The sequence below is a fragment of the Myodes glareolus genome, chromosome 8, assembly GCF_982192425.1.
Source record: "Myodes glareolus chromosome 8, mMyoGla1.1, whole genome shotgun sequence".
NCBI classification, from domain to species: domain Eukaryota; kingdom Metazoa; phylum Chordata; class Mammalia; order Rodentia; family Cricetidae; genus Myodes; species Myodes glareolus.
The window spans coordinates 77,025,214-77,043,226 of record NC_142033.1 but is presented as its reverse complement, the minus strand read 5'-3'; the positions used below and the strand labels follow the sequence as shown (position 1 = coordinate 77,043,226).

At 54.9% G+C, this 18,013-nt stretch overlaps 2 protein-coding genes across 7 annotated transcripts in view; one reads left to right on the top strand and one right to left on the bottom strand.

The window, feature by feature from the left end:
- The first annotated feature begins 1,367 nt into the window (after nucleotides 1-1,367).
- Nacad (NAC alpha domain containing) lies at nucleotides 1,368-9,252 on the top strand. The gene is made up of 8 exons (XM_048450087.3): nucleotides 1,368-1,525; nucleotides 4,143-7,835; nucleotides 7,962-8,071; nucleotides 8,149-8,220; nucleotides 8,473-8,619; nucleotides 8,726-8,869; nucleotides 8,964-9,086; nucleotides 9,166-9,252. Exons 1-8 carry the CDS (start codon nucleotides 1,459-1,461, stop codon nucleotides 9,178-9,180), a joined length of 4,371 nt encoding a protein of 1,456 aa, XP_048306044.2. The 5' UTR covers nucleotides 1,368-1,458; the 3' UTR covers nucleotides 9,181-9,252.
- Nucleotides 9,253-10,487: 1,235 nt separating this feature from the next.
- Nucleotides 10,488-18,013, bottom strand: part of Ccm2 (CCM2 scaffold protein) — a 58,150-nt gene continuing 50,624 nt past the window's right edge. For all 6 annotated transcript variants that reach the window (XM_048450092.3, XM_048450090.3, XM_048450091.3 and 3 more), the window contains 4 exons: nucleotides 14,191-14,248; nucleotides 13,475-13,613; nucleotides 12,733-12,871; nucleotides 10,488-11,157 (listed from right to left, as the gene is read on the bottom strand). In XM_048450092.3, the coding sequence (XP_048306049.1) occupies nucleotides 10,877-11,157; nucleotides 12,733-12,871; nucleotides 13,475-13,613; nucleotides 14,191-14,248 (617 nt within the window). In that variant the 3' untranslated portion in view covers nucleotides 10,488-10,876. The remainder of the gene's footprint in view (nucleotides 11,158-12,732; nucleotides 12,872-13,474; nucleotides 13,614-14,190; nucleotides 14,249-18,013) is intronic.

The following is an 18,013-nucleotide window of genomic DNA, read 5'->3' as shown; positions in this document are numbered from 1 at the left end:
ACGACAGAGACAAGACCATACCACCTTTTCTGGGCTTCAGGTATCAGGCCTCAAAAAAAAAAAAAAAAAAAAAAAAAAAAAAAAACAACAACAACAACAAAAAAACTCTGGTTTCTGAGAATTCTGTGATGTTGACAACATGGTAAGGAGCAGTCAGCACGGTGGCAGTTGGCACACAACTGTCTTTTGTTTGTGTGTGTGTGTGTGTTTTTTTAAGTCGACAGGAGGAAACAACTTGGGAGATGAGGTAAGGGTCTTTAAGTGGAGTGTATAAAGGCAAGGGAGGAATATCAATATCGGGTGAAAAGATGGGTGAGTTGTCAGCATCAGAGAGGGTTGGGGCAGTTCTGCAGGAGATGCTGAGCTGTTTGGACACGGTGGGTAAGGGTACCAGAGGTACATTCGTGCACAGGGCTGCACCTTAAGTCAGGTGCAAGGGAGTGGGGGACAGCACCTGGCCAGCTTCCTGGGCTGACTGTATACCCAGAAGACCCTGTACACGGGCGCTCCCTCCCTGCTTGCCTCGACAACTGCTCATTTTCCCAACTCCAGCTCAAAGAACGACAATGTGTCATTCATTCATCTCCTGGTGCCTGGCACTGGGAGGGGAGGGGGGACGAACTGGGCAGTGCAACAGCCGGTGTGGAAGCGATAGCATATTTCAGGAAGGGAAATGGCGAGCATCATCTCTGGAGGTGGGGCACAGGCCCTGCCGGGAATAGAGTAAGGTGCCTTTCTTTCCTGGCCTAGAGATCTGAAGGGTGAAGGAAAGAAAGCCGATCGCCGAGCTAGAACTCAAAGATCAGCCCAGGAGCTCCTCTGGCGCCGCTTTCCCTGGCGCACTCAGCTCCATCTCCCGTTGCCACAGAGACAGGAGGTGGTTGCTATGGAGACTGACTGTCACGACCAGCCAATCCCGAGCTGCTGTTTCAGCTCATCCTGGGGCCTGGAGGTAATAACTCCTTCCTTGGACTCCCGGCGTCCTCTGCCCAGTCATTGAGCGATAGGTTGGGCCATCACTCATTAAAGTAGCCCTGCCCACTCTGCAAAATACATATCTATCTCCCCAGATTAACCCGCACCCGTGGTTCTGGCAGCACCTTTTGCCTCTTTCCAGCTAAGAGACGATGTCACCTTGGGAGGAGCCCGGACTCCAAGTGGCCCCCTGGATGCGGCTGGAAAGGCGGGGCAGGGCGCAGCCTTCTGGCCCTAGACTCAGCAGTGTGAGAGAAGTGATGGGATGAACGTGGGGAATGAGCGCCCTCCCTCTGGCACTCCGCAGTGCCTGGCGCGGTGGCGCACGCTCACTCGGCTTGAGAGGCGGGCGGGGCAACGCTGACGTCATCCACGCCCCCCCCCCCCCCGAGCAGAGGGGCGGTGGCCGAGCTGGCTACTCCGAGCACATTGACGGACAGAGGGACAGAGAGACGGGGGGACCGGCAGGCACACGTCCAGGCCATGCCCGGGGAGGCTGCGCGTGCTGAACTGCCCCTGCCTGAGGCAGGAGGGCCAGGATCCCGCACAGGTGAGACCGCAGCGGCTCCCGGTTCTGGCCCAATACCTTTCTCTGGCTTTCTCTCTCTCCATCCCTCAGCCTCCTAACAGTCCCCTCCTCTATCTTTCCAGACCGGTTCTTCTCTCTACATTGCATCCTTCCCCCACACCCACCCCCAGGATTTCATGAAAGCCTGGAGGCCACAGGGATCATCCTCCAAACCTGAAGCCATGAAGGGCAGTGTCTTTCACTCTGGGCTGGCGGGAGGGGGGTGCTCTTTGGACCAAGTCCCATTTGCTTGAGCTCGTGTGCCACATCGCGTTTCTTTGTCCACAGAGAGCTATGGGGCCACAGGACCAACGGTGGGTGGCCGGTTTGGAAGCAGGAGTCCCAGAGGGTACTGCAGGCTTATCCGGTGACCACCAGAGGGTCCTTAGAAGTACCTTAGGTGTCCAGGGCAGCGAGCGGCTAGACTTAGAAAGAAGGTGTAGGACTGATGGGAGCCCAGCCAGAGGACACTGGCAGAGCTGGGTCTGGGAGGTGAGGCCCTGGGGAGGTGTCATGGCCAGCAGTGGTCTTAATATGTAGACCCTGGAGAAGCAGGGGCATTATGTTGGTGGGAGCCAGTCCACTTGCAGGCCTGAGGGTACTCTTAAGCTTGAATTGTCCCTGCTGGAGATGAACTGTGTGGAGCTTGGGCAAAGCCAAGGGCACCTTGCTATGTGCAAGAAGTCATCTGGGGACAGGATGGGCAAGAATGGGGATGGCACCAGTGCTGGGCCAGAGGCCTGACTGAGAGCTAACACAGATGCCACCCTACTCTTCTTGGGAAACAGGCAATTCAGGCCGGGGACTCCCCAGACTCAGTGGTAGGCTGGTTCCTTTCTGGCTTACTTGATGACTTTGGATGAGTCATGAAACAAACAATAACAACAAAAATCCCCCACGACTTTGGCCTTTTATTTCCATTTTAACCTTGGCCCAATTCTGCCCCTCTTCTGCCCTGAGGCCACACTAAGAAGTAGAGACGGCAAGAGCCTGACTTCAGGACACCCAGTGATGGCTACTAGCCACACCCACTTCCAGTGCCAGCTGTCCCTCAAGGGACCTGAAGGACCCCCTTCCCTTTCTGTCGGGATCCCTGGTTGCCCTGGTAGCCCAGCTGCAGGCCGATGAGTGCAGCCAGGGTCAAAAAGCCCAGTGCCCTGACACCGCTGAGAACAGATATCGGGGAGGTGGCTGTCTCCTCTTCAGCCTCCCTCTCGTCCTGAGTGAGATCTACCCAGCAGCTGAGAAAGACAAAGCCACGGTGCAGGCCATGTTGCCCTGTCACCAGTGAGCATGGTAGAGCCAGCAGCATTGGCTGTGTGCCTGCCAGAGCGGCAGGCCCCTAGGCACTGCCCCTCCCCCTCTCATGCAGGACTCAGCCTGGGCTCTGGGGACAGTAGGAAGGCTTTAAGTGGATACTTCAAAGCAATGTGTGTTTGGCTGCAGTCCAGGTGAGAGAGGAGCTGTTACAGAGGTCACCAAAAAAGGGGGGGGGGGAGCTTACAAAATGACGCTTTCAGCACCCGGAGTACACTGGCGGGCTGAGCTAAAAGCCAGGGGACTCAGTGACTATGCTGTGACCTCAGTGGTGATATACAGGCCAGTAAGACAGCAGCAGCCAGAAAGTTAGGAGGTGGTATGGGTGGTGCCATCTGGAGAGGTCTGTCTGCTACCTTCCTAAGTCCCTAAGTACTTTCAGATTCACGGGGCATCATGGCATGGACATGTGTTTGCAATGTGGCATGTCAGCTGAGGGCATGCCAGCCCATGAGTACCCGTGCCTGAAGAGGCTCAGAGAAGGACCCAAGGCAGGCGAGGAGCTCCCAGAATGGTAGGGGAATCTGTTACCCTGAGTGGCTGCCACCTTGGAGAGGACAACTGTCCTGTTCCCATGGGCACCTGATCACCATCATTTCCCACCACTGCCCTTTGGAGCAGATGCTACAACTCAGATGCTGGTACATGTCTGTCTCCTTTCTCCAGAAACTTAGCTGCATGCAGGGCTATGCCGAGAGCTCCAGGGAACTTGAGGTTGGCCTCGAGTATAGGCAAGGGTAGGGGAGAGATGGGCGAACTTGAGGTTGGCCTCGAGTATAGGCAAGGGTAGGGGAGAGATGGGCGAGAAGCAAAACCTCCTGCTTTACGGCAGAGCTGGGATGTTCCAGAGCTGTAGTGTGTGGGACCATAGCCCTTGCCACAGGAAGGAGCTGGCATTGTCCAGTGGATTCTTGTAAACCTGTTCCTGCCAAGCCCAGGTGAACCAAGCTGAAACAGCAAACTGGACTCTGAACAGAGACAGTGGTTGATTGAACCTTTGCTGAAGTGTCCCCCAGGAAAGCCTGGGTTTCTAGTACACATGCCTCACGGCTTCCCTTCCTATAAAGCCTGTCGGCGGCTGCCTGCTCTGCTGACATCCCTGGAAAGTCTTCCTCAAGCCCACTTAGCCTCCACGCCACCCCATCTCTGCTACCGTCCCCGGCCAGCCCTCCTCTGCAACTTTCGCCATGGAAACCTGCCCCTGTCCCATGCTCAGCTCTTCAGCTGGCGTGGCCCTGAGATGTGTCCAGTAGGCATCTCGTGTCCTTTCCTGTCTCCACAGATCTCTCATGTGATGCAGCCAATGCCACCATCCTGAAAGGGGACCAACGGGAGCCCCATGCCCTGACTCCAGGGCCCAGCCTTCTGGCTCTCACATTCCTGTCCAGCAAACCAGGTGCCCGGCCCCAGCCTGAGGGAGCCAGCTGGGATGCAGGGCCCAGTGGGGCTGCCTCAACCTGGGTGGACCCAGCAGAGGGCAGCCCAAGTCCAGGGGTCCTCCCTGAGGGCCTACCTCTCCAGCCTTTGCCTGCTGACGTCCCTCTCCCCACCACCCTGGAGCCCCGCATCGTGATGGGTGAGGAGACATGCCAGGTCATCCCTTCACCCAGGGCAGCCTGGCCAGTGCTCAGGGACCGGGAGGGTGGGCACATGGCCCTGCATCCACCTCCGGAGCTGTGTTCTCAGGGTGATCCTCCTGTGCCTTCCCCTCCCCCCGACCTTGAGTCCTACTTCACACCCCCCTCCACTCCTACCAAGACCATCTATGGCCTGCTCCCTGACCATGGGCCCCACAGGGATGCCTGGGACCTGGAGGCCGAGCTGCTGGGTGAGTTACTGGACTCAACGCCAGCTTCACCCTCAGGCTCCTATATTACAGCAGATGGGGACAGCTGGGCCTCATCGCCTTCCTGTTCCCTCAGCCTGCTGGCCCCAGCTGAAGGGCTGGACTTTCCCTCCGACTGGGGCCTCTCCCCGTCAGGGTCTGTGGTAGATGAACTAGAGCCACACCCCACAGACCCTCCAGAGCCCCCATCCTCCGAGTCTAGCCTCTCAGCCGACAGCAGCTCTTCCTGGAGCCAAGAGGGCCATTTCTTTGACCCGACCTTCTTGGCCAACGACCCGATGATCCCTGCCGCCCTACTACCCTTCCGGGGTAGCCTCATCTTCCAGGTGGAAGCCGTGGAAGTGACACCCCTGTCCCAAGAGGAGGAGGAGGAGGAGGAGGAGGAGGAGGAAGAGGAGGTAGCTGCTGGTGCTGCCACCCCGGATGGAGACCTGGCCGGAGAGGGCGAGGACGACAGCACATCTGGCTCCTTCCTGCAGTCACTGTCAGATCTGTCCATCATCGAGGGCATGGATGAGGCCTTCGCCTTCCGGGACGATACCTCGGCTGCCTCCTCGGACTCGGACTCTGCTTCCTATGCAGGGGCAGATGATGACAGGCTGTACAGTGGGGAGCCCCATGCCCAGCCCAGTGCCCAGAATACAGAGCAGGAGCACAAAAGCAGGGCCACATTTCAGGGGACAGAGCACGAAACCCGTCTCACCAATAGCCAGGAATCAATTGCAGAACTAGCAGAAGAGGCTCCAATTTTAGGCAGAGAGTCTGAAGCTACCGGGCTCCTCCCTGATCTGCGAGCAGCTCCAGACCCCCGGGAGGAAGCTACCACGGTCACCCCCAGGGGAGGGAACGAAGAAGTTGATTCGGTTGCTCAGCAAGCACCCAGCGCACTGCCCCAGCCCTGCCAGCAGGGGCTGGGCACGACTTTAGGCTCTAAGCCTGTCCCTGCACAACCAATTCTAGATCTGCAGGAAGAAGCAAGCCCCACCTGTCCAATCCTTCCTGATAACCTGAAGGAAGGAGGCCTGGGCCTTCCCTCTACACTGGAGTATGTGGCTGTGGCTTCAGTGAGATCCCAGAAGGCCGAGGGAGCTGCTGCAATGCCCCAGGACTCCCCTATGACTTTAGCCCCAATATTGCAATGTGCAGATCCCGCCTCAGGCCCAGAGTCCATGGCTGTAGTCACTCTGAGGCTCCGGCAAGATGAAGGGTGTGTCATAGCAGTGCAGGGTGCCCCTGAGGCATCATCACCTCCACTCTTACAGAGTACAGATGTGGCTACATTTGGGTTCCAACAGGCTGGGGAAGGCATCACAGAACCCCAGGACTCCCCTGTGTCACCATGCCCATCCCTGAAAGGCTCAGACTCAGAACCTGAGGCTCTGGCCACATCAAGGTCCCAGCAGGATGAAGGGATTGCCCCAGTACCCCAGGACTCTCCTATAGCATGTCTACCCCTGCAAGACTCAGAACCTGAGGCTCTGGTCACACTGGGGTCCCAGCAGGATGAAGGGATTGCCCCAGAACCCCAGGACTCTCCTATGGCATGTCTACCCCTGCAAGGCTCAGAACCTGAGGCTCTGGTCACACTGGGGTCCCAGCAGGATGAAGGGATTGCCTTAGAACCCCAGGACTCTCCTACAGCATGTCTACCCCTGCAAGGCTCAAATCTCACCTCAGACCGAGAGCCTGTGCTTGCTGCCACACCAGGACCACAGCAGGCTGAGGAGAGTGACACCATACCCCAGGTTACCCCAGTAGCATCATCTTCAACCCTGCAAAGCTTAGATTCAACCTCAGAACTACAACCTGTGGCTGCAGCCACACTGGAGTCCCAGCAGGCTGAAGGCAATGCCATAGTAGCCCAGGACACCCCTGAGGTGGCACCTTTATCCCCCCAAGAAACAGATTCCACCTCCGACCCAGAGCTGATAGTCCAAGACACCGCTCAGACACTGCAGAGAGAAACAGGCTTCACCCCAGAGACGAAGCCTTCAGCCTCTGAGGTCCATCAGAAATCAGGCATGGCCTTAGGACCAAAGCCAGTGCCCAAGGAACAGGATGCAGAACCCCCTCTAGACTCAGCACTCCCAGTTCCAAACCCAGTTCAAAAGAATGGCTCAGAGCCAGCTGTAAAAGCTGACAACTCTGGGGTTCCAGAAGAGCCATGTGCCATCTTGAGCACAAAGACCTCTGAGCCCGCATCTTGTGCGGGAGAGAAAGTAGCAAAGAGCTTATCTGCACTCAAGCAAGGAGCATGTCTTGAGGCCCGTGATGGGGTCAAGACCCATTCACCTCAAAGAGAGGCCCTGGGGGCCAAGAACAAGCGAGGCAGAGGCCACAAAGCACCAGGGCAGGGAAATGGATCTAAATTGGCATCCCAAGGTACAGGGGAGACTTCCAAGGCACATTCTGCTGCGGGCTCTGAGGTCAGCCAGACACAGCTGACCTCAGCTGTGGAGGGAAGGGGCCTGAGCAGCAAGGACACCTTGGGCCCCAGGCTTCCTACGGCTCTATCCGTGCAAGCCAGGCTAGGTTCCTGCCCAGGGTCCCCAGCAAGGGCCACATGCACACTGAGCAGAGTCTACTCAGAAGAGACTACCAGGTCTGCGCCACCCTTCCTACAGCTGGAGCCCGTGCTAGGCCTGGGTAGCAGAGAACGGTCTCAGAGGACCCCAGGTGCCCTTAACCCTTCCCCGACAAACTCTGCCAGTGACCTGCCCACGGCACCCCAGAAGAGGTTGGACCCTGACCCTCCTCCCAGTGCCCTTGACAGGGCATCCCAAACATCCCCAGGGCCCCCAGCCCCCTGCCTGTGTCCCACTCCCCAGAAAGCCTCTGTGGAAGAGGAGCCCCCAGCCTCTCGTGGCTTGATGCCTCGGGCGGGAGCCCAGGGACCTGCTGCCGTTACCGCCTCAGGATCCACAACGCCTCTGGGGGCCAGGCTGCGTGTCAGCCTCTCACCTCACTCCACCCTCAACCCTAAGGTGAACCCCACAGATGCCAAAGACCTGGCTTGCATCATCTCAAGCCCCTGCCAAGTGCCTCCTCCCTCTGGGACCCAGAACCCAGCTGGCCTTCGAGGGTTCCTAGCCCATGAGCAACAAGAGGATGAAGACAGCCTAGAGGAAGGTAAGGGTATGTGGGGGGGCAGGGCCTGGGCCAGCTAGACTTCTCCTAGGGAGACACTAGAGGATGATGGGACTGGGGGACCCTCTGCAACAGCAAGAGGCCTTCATACCTCACCCCTTTCCCCAGACTCACAGAGGGCCCCAGGCTCCGGCCAGCATTCGGACAGCCACGGGGAGTCGTCCGCTGAGCTGGATGAGCAGGATATCCCACCTCAAAAAGCGCAGTGCCCGGCACAGGTGCTGGCCCCTGAAGGGAGTGGGTCTCTGGGCATTACCCCAGCCCCCACAGCTGCTTAGCCTTCACCTTCCTACAGGGCCCAGCAGGCAGCAATGAGGAGACCATTGCCAAAGCCAAGCAAAGCCGCAGTGAGAAGAAGGCTCGAAAGGTTAGCTGTGGGCTCCCTTAGAGAGCCCTGGGAGAGGCCATGTATACAGGGAGGTACCCTTAAGAAAACCCCTCATAGCCTGTGGCCAGTGAAACCCCATCCATGAAAAGGGCTTTGAGTTAAATCTAGTAACTCCCACCCCTGACACTGGACTGTCCTGAGGCCCTTACAGAGGGAGGTCAGCCTGACATGGGGAACAGCAGCCATCCAGTTACAGGTAAAGTGGTCTGAGTCTCCTGTCCTCCACCTCAGGCAATGTCGAAACTGGGCTTACGGCAGATTCAGGGAGTCACCAGGATCACCATCCAGAAGTCCAAGAACATCTTGTTTGTCATTGCCAAACCAGATGTCTTCAAGAGCCCCGCTTCAGACACCTATGTGGTCTTCGGTGAGGCCAAGGTCTGTCATGCTGTCAGGTTAAGGCCAAGGCTATGGCCATGCTGTGGTTTGGGGAAAGGCCAGCAGGGTCAGTGAGCTCTGTTCACACAGCTGTCCTATACTGCAGATTGAGGATCTGTCCCAGCAAGTACACAAAGCTGCAGCAGAGAAGTTCAAGGTGCCCTCAGAGTCCTCGGCACTGGTCCCCGAGTTGGCACCTGGACCCCGGGTGAGGCCAGAGTGTGAGGAGCAGGAGGAGGAAGATGAGGAGGTGAGGCCTAGAGGCTCCCGACACTTGACTGGGGGCAGAGTAAGGGCAGGATGGGCATCAGGCAGCTAAGCCACCTCCCTATTCCCTCCACCAGGTAGAGGAGGCTGGACTGGAACTTCGTGACATCGAGCTGGTGATGGCCCAGGCCAATGTGTCCAGGGCAAAGGCCGTGCGGGCACTGAGGGACAACCACAGTGACATCGTCAATGCCATCATGGTGAGCACTTCCACAGCCCTGATGCCCCTTTGGCGGTCCTACAGAAAAGTCCCCTTTTGACCTGGCTCTTCTTCTGCAGGAACTGACAATGTAGCTACTGACTGGAAGCTCGGGTCGCTCTGCCTCTCCCCAGCCTGTTGCCCAATAAATGAGTGTCACATCTTCACCTTCTGGAGTCCCCTCAGTTGTGTGGTACGGTCTCATCACCCTTGTGTGATGTCCCCTCACTGCCCGAGTGTCCTCTGAGAACCTGGCATTCTATAAGTCAGCACCAGGCCACCATCACCCTTTAGTGTCCCACCAATCTCTGCTGCTACCTAACTGCCCTCTGGTGTCTCCCCAGTACCCACAACATCCCTCATCACCCCCAGGGTTCCTTCACCCCTCTCTGGCTCTCAGATCCAGCTGCAGCAGCATGGCCATGTCCTCCCTGGCCTTTCCTCCTAGTTCTGGCCGCAGAAGTGTGGCTGTCCGGGTCCTTCCCTTCCATACACACCCTGCTGGTGTGTACATGGGAACATGAGGGCATAGTTGGGCACAGGGTGGACTACAGCTTGTCTTCAGTCTCTGTACACGTCCAGGAAAGAATTAGCTGCATGTCAATCAAGAGACCACCCCAACTGTCTTGACTCTCTCGCCTTGGCCTAGGTGCCCATGACCAGCCCCAGGGTAGCAGATGACAGGAAAGTGCTGTCAAATACTGTTCTGAAGCCATGATACTGCTGAGACCCTGGGGACACTCTAGCTTACCCAGGAGACAACTGAGGTGTCCACAGAGCCCCAGGGGCTCTGCCACAACCACCCCAGGCCAGAGACAGTCATGGTCCTCACAGCTCTTCTGCCAGGACACAGCACTTCCTCCCCGTGTGTGGGCAACAGAGGAAGCTGTCCCCTCAGCCCAGGTTTCTAGGACTGCCTGAACCCAGATCACTTCCCTCCTTTCGGTGGCTAGGAGAGCTTTACGGGGTCTGGAGAGTAGAGGCCAGAATGAAGTCAACAAGGCTTAAGAGAAGAGCTGACTGGGGAAGGGGACAGAATGAGGACCATGGGCCATGTCAGCCTTTCAGAAGCCCCAACTCTCAGCTCTTGTACCCTCACTTCTGATCGCCCAGGAGGCTTTCACAAAGGGTCAGAGCTACTACTGCTACAGAGATGATCTGTACAGAGAACGCAAAGAAGGAAAAGCCTGACAAGTAAGAGGTCCCCAAAGTGTCCGTTCCTGCCCCTTGTTCACAGTCAGAGCAGACGCACCGATCATCCCTTCCACCCCGGCCCTGGATACTGTGGGGGCCCTAGATACTGTGGGCACTCGCGGTCCAACAGAGAAGGGTCAGCATGGAGTGCACCCCCACCCCACAACAACTAACTGGAACAGAAAAAAAAATGCTTGACAACTGGAGATTAAATTATTCACATTGTAGTAAACTTCTTTTTAAGGTCTCTGAGAGTTAGAAGAGGAAAATCATGTGCAAAATATCAGCTGTCCAGGGCCAGGCCGACAGAACTGGCTCTTCCTGCCAGCTGCAACTGGCCCTCCCCAAGTGGGGATATGCTACAGGCATTGCTGGGCCCCCGAGGAAGAGACACAGAGGCTTCTGCCCTGTGCTGGGGCACATGTCCTGTGGCAGTTCTTCACTCCTTCACAGTAGAGGACCTGGCCACCGGAGCCACCTGTGTCTGCAGCACTTCCCTAGCTCCTAGCCAGGAAGGGCTAGCAGTCAGGTCCAGGCATCTCCCCCCAGGAAGGCCTGGGATGGCTGTGTGAGACAAGTGGATGCTGTCACGACCCATCACGCCGAGTCCTGGTCCATGCTGCAACCTAGAGCTTCAATATCACTACTGATGTCCAAGATCATGCGGTCCCACTCATCTCCCTCCGACGGCGCTGACCGGTCATCAGGGCTGCCTGTGGTCCTGTTCCCATTGGTGGTAGAGGTGGAGGTGGTGCTCAGCGCACGGCGATGCCTACCAAAGCTGTCAGTGATGATGCCACGGCCATCTTTCACGCCAATGGTCTCCAAGAAATTTTCAAAGTGCTGACTGTCCTTCTCAGGGATAAAGGGCCTCAAACCTGCCAACATATGACCCAGAGTGACATCTCAGGGGAGCTCAGGACCCTCACACCATACAAGCTATGCCCTGGGGCCAGGTGTAATCAAATCTGACTGACAAGAGCCTCCAGCTATGGATAGCTTGGTATCTGTCAATCTCACCCTCTTTGGCTTTGAGACTTGACACAGGTCGGGGTCTCTGACCTTCAAAGCCCCTATCTTATAGGGCAGAAAGCCAAGGCCACAAAGCCATTTGTAATGAGGTCTGTCCTTAGAGCCAGGACTCGTGCCAAAGCCGGTAACCAAACCCAGGGTAACCCTCCCAACCAGGAAGCCGTCCTACTCAGGAAGACCAGTGTCTCAGAGTCCAGGAGCCATAACCCTGATGAGGGCAGGCAGCCTGGGCCTGCCCAGACGGGATGAAGAGTCCACGGACACAATGGGTGAGTTTACAGACAGCAATCCTCTGTGGTGGAGCCTTACAGGAAGGAGGAGGAGCGGAGTTCAACGTCATCCTCCCCTAAACAGGGAGTTCGCAGCCAGTCTGAGCTACATGAGATTCTACATCATAAACCCCAACTAAAATAAACCAAACACATGAAAAAGCACCCTAAACAGCCTGCTTAGGTGAGGGCCAGGAGTGGTAGAAAGGCACAGAGGCTAGCAGAACTGTCTGCCGGATGCAGGGTTCTGAGCAGCAGATACCCACAGCTCAACTACTTTTTAGCCCACTTTTTCTGAGTCTTCCTATCCAGCTCAAGCTATCCTCCTGCCTCAGTATCCCGAGCTCAGATGATGGCTGTGCCCTTCATGCCTGGCTCTATACCCACAGCTGGCAAAGATGCAGCTGAGAACAAACTGGGAAGGAGCTGGCTTCAGGCTTGTGGAGGTACATTCTGGGCTGGGTGCCAGGGACCTGGAACCTGAGCCTTGCTGGATATCTGGGCTGGGAGTGAGGAGCTCAGACTAGACCGTAGTGGGCCTATCTCCAGTCCTTCACCTCCCAACAGTGGAGAGCCCCAGGCAGGCAGCTGACACTCACCAGGTCAATAGGAGCCAGGTCAGCTGACCTCCCTTGGTTTACTGAGAGCACAGATAAGACCCTCACAGCTCTCAGTGAGCTATTGCCAGCTCCCTGTGTTCTGAGTGCTGGCAGAACGGGAAACCACAGACACCAAGGTCCCTTCCAGGTGTGGGGCCGATGTGGCCGTGACCCTGCCAGTGCTGGGCTCAGAATGTGCTGGGTTCTGCAGGGGTCTTGGACAAAGGCTCATCCTTCTATCTAGATGGTGTCTTCGCTTTTGCACTCACCTAATTCCTACATGCTCCCCAAAACCCCCTTCAAGAGTCCCCTGACTCTTAAGCAACCGCTCCTGACTTGGAGGGTTTGTTTAGACCCTGTCTCAGGACCCTTTCACGCTTCCTGGCACAGCCAACCAAGCTCAGCTCAAGGGTCTAAGCAGAGTGAGAACACAGCTATGCCAATCCTGAAGCCTCAAACAAGCTCTGGTGACAGACATGTCTGATGGAGCTCCTCCCTTCTGGGCTGTGCACATTCCCAGAGGGGACCAGGGACCCTCCCGAGCCATACTCACCAAGCAGCAGGAACTTGCGGCTGTCCCCATAGAGCTGCCGCAGGCTGATGCAGAACTCATGGATGGAGGCCCCATTGCGGTATTCATGGAGCAATGCTGCAAACTGTTGGATCTCCTGCGATGACAGCTTAGTACGTAACTGTGAGGGAAGAGTGCAGGGCAGTGAGGGCTGGCACAGGTGTGTGTGTGTGTGTGTGTGTGTGTGTGTGTGTGTGTGTGTGTGTGTGCTCATCTGTGAGGGAAGAGTGCAGAGCAGTGAGGGCTGGCACAGGTGTGTGTGTGTGTGTGAGTGTGTGTGCTTGTATAGCAGCTGGACCCCACCCTTACCACACCCCCAGTGGCCAACATTCAATACTTGGGTATCAGGCCCTCCTGCAGATCAGGTACACTGGTCATGTCTGGCTTCATGTGTACCTGCTCTGGGGTCAGAATGCCCACCATATGTTCCTGTCATCAGGCCCAGCATACAAACTACCCAGAGACCCAGGAGGAACACAGATCTGCTGTCCTAGCACAGAGGTCCTCAGTAGGGCGGAAGGGAAGGAAGCTAGCTCTGCGTGGAGCAGCAAGGATGTAAACGTGACGTGGGAGTAAACAGATCTAGAAGGTTGACTTTTCAAACCTAAGATGCAAGGAGGCATCAGGCCTAGGCACTGACAAAGCTGCTGTTCTTATTCTGCACCAGCATGGCCCAGGCCAAACAGCTGACAGACCCACAGACCCCCGCCCCTACGCTGCCTACCGTGAGCATGTAGTCCTGCAGCAGCTCCGTGGCGCTCGTGCTCAGTTCACTCTCGCTGACAGTCTTGCTATGGGGCGAGGCCTGCATGCAGAAGGGCAAGGGCGGCAGGCCTCCCACATCTCCGGAGTCAGGGAAGCAGCTGCAAAGGCAAAAGGTAGGTGGCCCCTGAACACTCAGCTTCTCACTACACAACCTCATGTGTCCAGTTAGGGCCGAGGCCTGTCAACCTGCTTACAAACATGACCATGGAAGCAAAGAACAGTGACTAAGGAAGAACTGCCTGGGCGTAGCTGACTCCTGGGATCAACCTTACAGTGGAGCTGGGATTCCCCCCCGACCCCCAGTGCAGTGATGCTCAGATGGGTTCTGAGCAAAGCGAGGGAGTTCGGTGGAAGGGCTAGGACAGGAGGCTTGGCCTGCTCAGGTGGTGGCCCCGGGAGGGACAGCGAAGAGGAACAGGATGACTGGGAGGATGAAGGTTGAGTTAACAGGCTTCAGGAAGATGCAAGTCACCACACTCTGAGCCTTTCCCAGCGGCCCTTCCGGAGGCCACAGAAGATATGGAGAAGAAAGGACTGCAGGGCTCTAGAGGTGGATATCTGGGGCACTGGACTCAGAGGGGCTGAAGAGAACTTGTGGGGCTGCCGAGACAGAGACTAGACACGGAAGACCATGAATTGGATGAGACAAACCCAGAGCTCAGTGCATGTACTCACAAGGTGCTGGCTTCAGCATCGTAAGTGTCCTTCATGTCCACTTTCGTGGAAGAGTCATCTGTGTAAAAGATACAAGACACAGGGAACTTTCGAGTACTGGGTAGGTGCTTCAGTTCCCAGTACCCAGCTGGCCCTAATGCGAGCACTTGGTGCAGGTAACCCCAATGCCACATCTATAGGCAACAGTAGCTGCCCCAGCTTTGGGAACTTCATCATGGAGCTTCTTACACTCAAACCCACATCCCTCCTGAGGATTTTTGTCAAACACATGTCCTGTCATAGGCTGGGATGGAGTCCACACAGGACTCACAGATGGCCAAGGAAGTAACAGTTGCTTTTGGAGATGTCAACTATGTGCTCAACTAAACCAGAGGGATAATGTCATTTGTCTCAGGAGACGCAGCAGAAGCCAGAGTTAGACAGTTGAACCTCAGCCTGGACATAGCTGAGGCCTCAGAATCCCGAGTCCCCAGTATAGCAGAGGAGGCGGCCCACAGCGGATGCCTGCATGATGCCCAACAGACACCGTTGTGTAGTGAAGACCGCACTGCTTCTCCAAGCCCAGGGAAAGTCACTCCACCTCCAGGACAGGCAGCGACGGAGGCACTCAGAGAGGCAGAGTCTTGAAAAAGACTAACAGGGAGCAGGAGGCTGGTGATGCAAGAGGGCCAGGCATATGCAATGGCATCTGAAGATGTCGCTTTCTCTCCTGGGACTGAGATTGCAACAGTACAAGGCAAAATAATGAAGGTCATTAATTAGCAGACCCTGAAACAGGAAGATGACCCGTGCTCTTGGGTGAACACTGTGCACTAAAGGCCTTGTCCTAGCTGAAGCTCTATTTTGCAACTTCTAGAAACCTGAAAATATGGGGCCCAGCTATGTAGGTGGGTCACCAGGGCTATGTCCAGGACTATGTCCATGAGACCTGTGTCACGTCCTGCCCTCGCACCACGTGGTCTCACCATGGTTCAAAAAACCTCTACAATAGTGGTTCTCAGCCTGTGGGTCATGACCCTATACGCTTTGCATATCAGATATATATGTTACAATTCATAACAGTAGCAAAATTACAGTTATGAAGTAGCTAAAAAAATGTTATGGTGGGGGCTGTCACCACAACATAAAGAACTGTATTAAAGGGTCACAACATTAGGAAGTTGAGTACTGTTCTAGAAGCTGGGAAGATAGGGAAAATAGAACCTCTGGAGCATCTAGAAAGGCTTCAGCGTCACAAGGCTTGTGCTGAACTCTGAGAGAGCTCTGATAGGGCACACTTTCTGACAGGGGAGCTTTCTGACAGGACACTTTCTGACAGGACACACTTTCTGACAGGGCACACTTTCTGACAGGACACTTTCTGACAGGGCACACTTTCTGACAGGGCACGCTTTCTGACAGGGGAACTTTCTGACAGGACATGCTTTCTGACAGGACACGCTTTCTGACAGGACACGCTTTCCGACAGGGGGAGCTTATGCTGTGTAAGACATTACACACTGGGAGCAGGAAGCAGCAGGGGTGTATGTGCAGGCCTCAGGGAAGTCTCAGGACAAGCTAGTCGAAGGAAGACTATTTAGCCCCTGGTATTGCATGTGTGCTTATCCCAGTGGGTATGGTGGTTTGAAAGAAAATGGCCCCCCAAAGGAAGTGGCACTATTGTGGTTTTGTTAGAGTAAAGTAGTGTGGTGTGGCTTTGTTAGAGGAAGTGTGTCACTGTGGGGGCAGGCTCTGAGGTCTCATATATGTTCCACTTACTATTGCCTTCTAATGAAGACGTAGCGAGCATCATATCTGCCTGCATGCTGCCGTGTTCCCTTGCCATGCTGAAAACAGATTGAACCTCTGAACTGTTAGCAAGCCACCACAATTAAATAATTACTTTGTAAGAGTTGCTGTGGTTGGAGGTTAGAGAGATGGCTCAGCTGTTAAGAGAACTGAGCGCTCTTCCAGAGGACCTGGGTTCAATTCCCAGCACCCATATGGCAGCTCACCTCTGTCTGTAACTCCAAGATCTGACACCCTCACATATACATGCAGGCAATGCAAATAAAATAAAAATAATAAAAAAAAAAGGTTTCCATGGCCATGGTATCTCTTCACAGCAATAGAAACCCTAACTAAGACAGTGAGCTTGCCCACAATGAACTGTGACAGTTAATTTTAGTTTCTAACTTGACTGGGCCTGAGATCAACTACAAGACACGCCTCTGGGTCCGTCTGTGAGAGTACTTCCCACAAGAATCAACCGAAGGGAGGAAGATCCTCCCCACAAGTGGGTAACACTTCCAGTGGCTGTGGCCCAAATACAAAGAAGTCCGAGTTAAACAGCTCCTCACCTGCCATATTTGTTCCTTCTGTGAGTCTGACTACCCTATTGCTGAGGGCAGAGCCCAGCTCCCCTGGCTCTCCAGTCATTCAGGCTTTCAGCACCATACTGGCACTGCTGAAGCATCCAGTCTCATGGACCAAGCAGTACAGGGTTTGGTCTTTGCAGTGTGCAGACAGCGACTGTTGGACTACCAAGCCTGTACTGTGTGGGCCAATACAATAAATCACCTTTGATAGATGTATTCATTCTATGGGTTCTATTCCCTAGAGGACACTGAGAGAATATAGCATCAGACGTGGGGCCTTTGAAATTGTCTGCAGAGGAATGTAGAAGAGCCTAGAACTTAGGGTTTAAGGGACCACTCTGGTAGGGTTGGGGAAACCAGAATGGTGAAAGAAATACACATGGTGAAAATTGTGCTCAGAAAGTTTCAGACATGAAATAGGCTCTAGTAAGAACTAGGTTAGCCGGGCAGTGCTGGTGCACATCTTTAATCCCAGCACTCAGGAGGCAGAGGCAGGTGGATCTCTGAGTTCCAGGCCAGCAAGGGCTACAAGAGAAACCCTATCTCAAAACAAAACAAAACAACTAGGGAAAAACTAGGTTAGAAGCCAGGCAGTGGTATGAACACCTTTAAATCCCAGCATTTGGGAGGCAGAGCAGGTGAGTCTTTGTGTGTTTGAGGCCAGTGTGGGGTCTCTACAAACTGAGTTCCAGGATAACTGTTACACAAAATCATGTCTTAAAAAACTAAAACCAAAACAACAACAACAAAACTAAGTACTAGGTTAGAGGTCATTCAGGTTACATTCTGGCAAGAATTTGGAGTACTCTGCTGGTGTCCTGAGAACTTTAAGTTGCTGAACTAATGTATTTAACAGGAAACTTCAAGGTGGAGAGCACTCACGCTGCAGTGAGGTTACTGCTCACCACTCTGCCCAGGACAGCAAGATAGAAAGAAATGTGCTCTGAATCCAGAAGACCTCGAATAAGGCCGAACGGGCTCCCCGCTCCTTGAAAACAACTGCCTCGCAGTGTATGCTGGTGAAAGCGTGGTCACGGAGTCCTAGCTCCATCTCAAGTGGGTAGGACTTGACTAGATTGTCCACATGATACTGCTGATGTAGGAAAGAAAAATGGAAAAACTGAGAGGTCATGGGGTCTTATTCCGTGGTTCCAGAAAGCTGTCAAAGCCAAGCAATGTGCAGTGAGGTCAGAATCCCTGCAGGAAGCCCCGAGAGGCCATGAAGCTATGAAGGTAAAGCCTAAACTGCAACAGAGACCTCAGGATGTTGGAGAGGTCTGGACTAAAGTATGTCTGCCAAAAAAAGCTACATCACTGATGTCGCCAGTCCAGGAAAGAGGCTGTATGCTGCAGGCACAGGAGCTGGAGGGCAATCCCCCACGAGCCTGAGACACAGGGCTGTGGGATCTGGTGCTTCCACTTGGTTTTGGTCCTACAATTATCATGTCTTTCCTTGCTCTGCCTCA

Coding starts and splice junctions, on each gene's coding strand:
- Nacad (XM_048450087.3), top strand. CDS start 1,459: ATGCCCGGGGAGGCTGCGCGTGCTGAACTGCCCCTGCCTGAGGCAGGA. Junction 8,221..8,472: donor GTGAGAAGAAGGCTCGAAAG/GTTAGCTGTGGG, acceptor CCTCCACCTCAG/GCAATGTCGAAACTGGGCTT. Junction 8,870..8,963: donor AGGAGGAGGAAGATGAGGAG/GTGAGGCCTAGA, acceptor TCCCTCCACCAG/GTAGAGGAGGCTGGACTGGA.